This window comes from Condylura cristata, unplaced genomic scaffold (assembly GCF_000260355.1).
Source record: "Condylura cristata isolate star-nosed mole 26May11 unplaced genomic scaffold, ConCri1.0 scaffold00041, whole genome shotgun sequence".
NCBI lineage: Eukaryota > Metazoa > Chordata > Mammalia > Eulipotyphla > Talpidae > Condylura > Condylura cristata.
In genome coordinates, this window is record NW_004567142.1 from 4891333 (window position 1) to 4895169 (window position 3837).

The 3837-nt window shown below is 61.3% G+C and overlaps 1 protein-coding gene across 1 annotated transcript in view; it reads left to right on the forward strand.

Moving 5' to 3' along the window:
• The window catches only part of ALDH16A1 (aldehyde dehydrogenase 16 family, member A1), a 13102-nt gene extending 10738 nt beyond the window's left edge, over nucleotides 1-2364 (forward strand). The window contains exons 15-17 of the mRNA XM_004694003.2: nucleotides 1058-1243; nucleotides 1471-1593; nucleotides 2096-2364. Of these exons, the coding sequence (XP_004694060.1) occupies nucleotides 1058-1243; nucleotides 1471-1593; nucleotides 2096-2263 (477 nt within the window). The 3' untranslated portion in view covers nucleotides 2264-2364. The remainder of the gene's footprint in view (nucleotides 1-1057; nucleotides 1244-1470; nucleotides 1594-2095) is intronic.
• The last annotated feature ends 1473 nt before the right edge of the window (nucleotides 2365-3837 follow it).

The window sequence follows — 3837 nt, forward strand, 5'->3', positions numbered from 1 at the left end:
ACGCCACCGTGAGCTGGCCGCAGGGTCCTGTCAGCATCGCCAGCGGCACAGCGAGCGCCGGCGAGGACACAGAGGACCGGGACTCGGCCCGCTGGCGGGGTGCCCGCAGGACCACCACTTTGGGAAACAGGCGGTTTCTTCCAAACTTAGACGTTGAGCGACCAGGATCCCTAGGGACTGGGCGGAGTCAGAGTCATGTCAGGCTTTCAGCCTCAGACCTGAAACGATGCACCAGCATCGCACCCTCACGCCGAGCAGCGGCCCGCAGGAGGCTGGAGCGCCCCGTGTGCGTGACGGTGACACGCCTGGTGTCAGGCAGCTCGCGGCCAAGCCGCGCGTGGCTACTCGGTCGCCGTACCTGGCTCTCCGAGTTCACAGCATTTTGCAGGGTGCCCAAGCTGGAAGCAACCCAGAGGGCCCCATGCAGGGGGTCCTGCTCTCCCGGTGGCTAGACTGAGCGGAAGAAGCCAGATGAAGACGACCAACCATTTAGAACATTCTAGAAAATACAGACGGTAGCCAGAAAGCAGGCCGGTGGTTGCCGAAAGACAGGCTCAAGTGGGGACAATGGAGAAGGATCACCAGGGGCAGCAGGAAACTTTGGGGGTGAACTTCATTCTTGTTTTCTCCTTGAGGTAAACATGGTTTCCAGCGCTGCGTGATTCAGGGCGTCTGTCCCACCTCTCCACATGAATGTTACCACCGAACCGTCCTCTGGAGTGTGGTGACTGATTTCAGGACTGTCCCTGTATCAGCCCCGCCAGGTGACGCCCTTGCACGTGCGGTGTGCTAACACCAGCCGTGCTCAATAAGACTCTTTTTACCAGATTCTGAGCACTCTGCTCGCAGTGAGCACATTTCACCCTAACAATAAATCTCTGAGGTGGGCACCATTATTCTTTTAATAATGGGAAACAGGCCCAGAGAGGGTAAGTAGCTCGGCGGAGGCCACACAGCTGTGAGCGTGGCTGTGTTGCTGCTGCTGTGTGACAGAGAAGGGCTGTGGGGGCGTCAGGCTCCTGTCTTGCCCTTCACCCCCCTTCTCCTGTCCCTGCAGGTGGCGGAGCTGAGGGGCCCAGTGCTCCGGCTGCGGGAGCCGCTGGGCGTGCTGGCTATCGTGTGCCCAGACCAGAGCCCCCTGCTGGCCTGCGTGTCCCTGCTGGCCCCTGCCCTGGCCCACGGCAACGCTGTGGTCTTGGTGCCCAGCGGGGTCTGCCCCTTTCCCGCCTTGGAGGTCTGCCAGGTAAGGGCCACCCGCCTCTGTGCCCAGCCGCTGCAGCTCCCAGCTGCCCCCCGGGCAAGTGGACGGAGGAAAGGGGCCCCAGGGTCTCCGGGGACCCCCGCCCCGTCCAGGCTTTCGCTTTGTAGATCCAACCAGGATTCTCCCCACTCTCCTGGACCCTTGGTTCTGCCCATCCCCTTCCTTCCACCACTGCCCTCCCGCCCTGACTCCCAGTGCTCCCTCCCCAGGATGTGGCCGCTCTGTTGCCTGCCGGCCTGGTGAACGTAGTAACTGGAGACCGGGACCACCTGACGCGCTGCCTGGCCCTGCACCAGGACGTCCAGGCCCTGTGGTATTTTGGATCTGCCCAGGTACCTTCCACTTCAACGCCTGTCCTGAGAACGCGGCTTGCCCCCAACCTCCCCTGCTAGCACCCTGAGAAACTCCTGGGCAACCAGGTCCTGAGGTTGCACCCCTGCAGGCCCAGGTTGCCAAGGGGGAGGAGGAGGTCCCCAAGGCCTGCCCAGCCCCGAGGCCGAATCTCATTGGCCAGCCAGTTGCTAAGGACCAGGACCGCCCCCTAGCGACACACCTGTGCCCTCAGCCCCCTTCCTCATGGGAGCAGATGGGAGCACCGCGGGCTCATCCCGCTCAAAGAGGCTGTTCACCGGGAGAAGTGGCCCGTTCCAGGGCGCAGCTCATTGCCCTCAGCCTCTGGGACTGTTTGCTGGCAGCGGAGCGCGGCTGCCTCAGGCCAAGCCGGCAGGCCGGGTCAAGCCGGCAGGCCGGGTCAGGCACGGCCCTCACTGCCGAGGAAGCAGCTGCCTGCTGGCCAGGCAGGTGGAGGTGCTGATCGCAGCTCTCTCCGTGCAGGGCTCCCAGTTTGTGGAGTGGGCCTCTGCAGGGAACCTGAAGCCCGTGTGGGTGAACGGGGGCGGCCTGCGGGCCTGGGAGCAGGAGGCCCAGGGGGCAGGCCCAGAGCTGGAGCTGCGGGCGGCTCGGACCAAGGCCCTGTGGCTGCCCATGGAGACCGAGACCTGAGTGTCGCCACTGCCTCTCGGATGGAGGAGAGATGGACCTCCACCCAGACGCCTGGAACTTTCCTTCTGTATTCCCCTGTGCCCTGCAATAAACTCTGACTGACCCTGGCTACGCTTCTGAGAGAGAGGGAGGGAGGAAGCGGCAACTTATGGTCCATTCCAGGCCATTTTCCCTGCGTGTTGCACGCTGGTGGCCTGCCACAGCGTGTGTGGGACTCAGGGGCCCGGCTGCCCCGGCGCCTCCTCCTCGCCCTCTGAACTACTCGAGCCAGCTCCTGCTCTCTGGCTTTCTCTGCCTACCCATTGCCTCAGAATCGGGGTGTATGGACATAAAACACATCTCCCTATAAGCAAATGGGAGCCCCTGCAAAACCCAGTCAATTTTTACTACATCAGACACCAAGTTGTAGATGATTCAACATGCAGAACTTGGCCATAGAATTCCCAAACTTTTAACAACTGGCCTATAAACCAGTACCAGACGCGCCCGCAGAATTGTTTTTGAGGCAACTAACCCCCTCACACTACTAGCTCAGAACAAAGGGAACTTTCTGGAAGCTTTCAGGGGGCTTCCCTGGTGGCGCAAGGGATTAAGTCTCAGCACCATGACGCTACTGGCAACCACTGCAACACCAGCTCCATCCCCAGCCATGGAGTGCCCCACAGGGCATGGCAGACCTCTCCTGACCCCCACGCCACCCCCACCCTGCTGCTCCCCGCAGCAGTGTGTTTCAGTCAGTCTGCCTGTTCTGTCCCCCACTCTGTCCTGGTGAACCCACTCACCCCGCCTGCACCTTCGGCCTGTGCTCCACCTCTTGTATGAATAAATAAATCTTGGGGGGAAATACACACAGGATACAGGAGAGGCACAAACTCCGGTGCCCCAGGGCCTGAGGAACCCAGGCGGGTCCTGTTGGTCTTGTTCTGCCTGGCAGCTTCATTTAGCTCTTTTCAGCCGCGCAGCTTCAGGAAAATCTGACCACTCAGCCTCAGTTTCCTCTTCTGCCAAGTGGAATTGGTTCCAATCTCAGTGGTTGACCCAGTGCTGCATCTATGGGCAGTGCTGAGGGTGTTCGCCGTTGCGGGCGGGCTGGTACTGCCCAGGGCAAGTAGGAGCGGGCATTGTTCCGCTGAAGCTGAACGGGGCAGATAACCTCTCGCACAATATGGACCTTTGGCCAGGAGAGACCCAGAGATCAGGCGGCAGGCAGGAAAGTCCCTGGAAGGCTCAAGTGCCTGGCCGTGACCCAATCACTCCCTCCCGCTTTCCACCGTTGGCCTCAGCGGCCTTCCGGTTAGTCTTGCTCCTTCACCTCCTAATCTGCTGTGGTCCTGTTGCCCACCAAAGAAGTCCACGTGCCACGCTCAGCCGCAGAGTAAATCTGATTGGCCACCCTGGGCCACGTGTCCATCTGTGGACCAATAAACTCAGGTGGTTCGGGATGGGCAAGGCAGCATTTGGACCAATCACCTCAGCAGGGCTGGGTGGTCAGGCACCGGGCCAATCAGCTGTGGCAGAGGGCAGGCGCCGGGCCAATCAGCTATGGCAGAGGGCAGGCGCCGGGCCAATCAGCT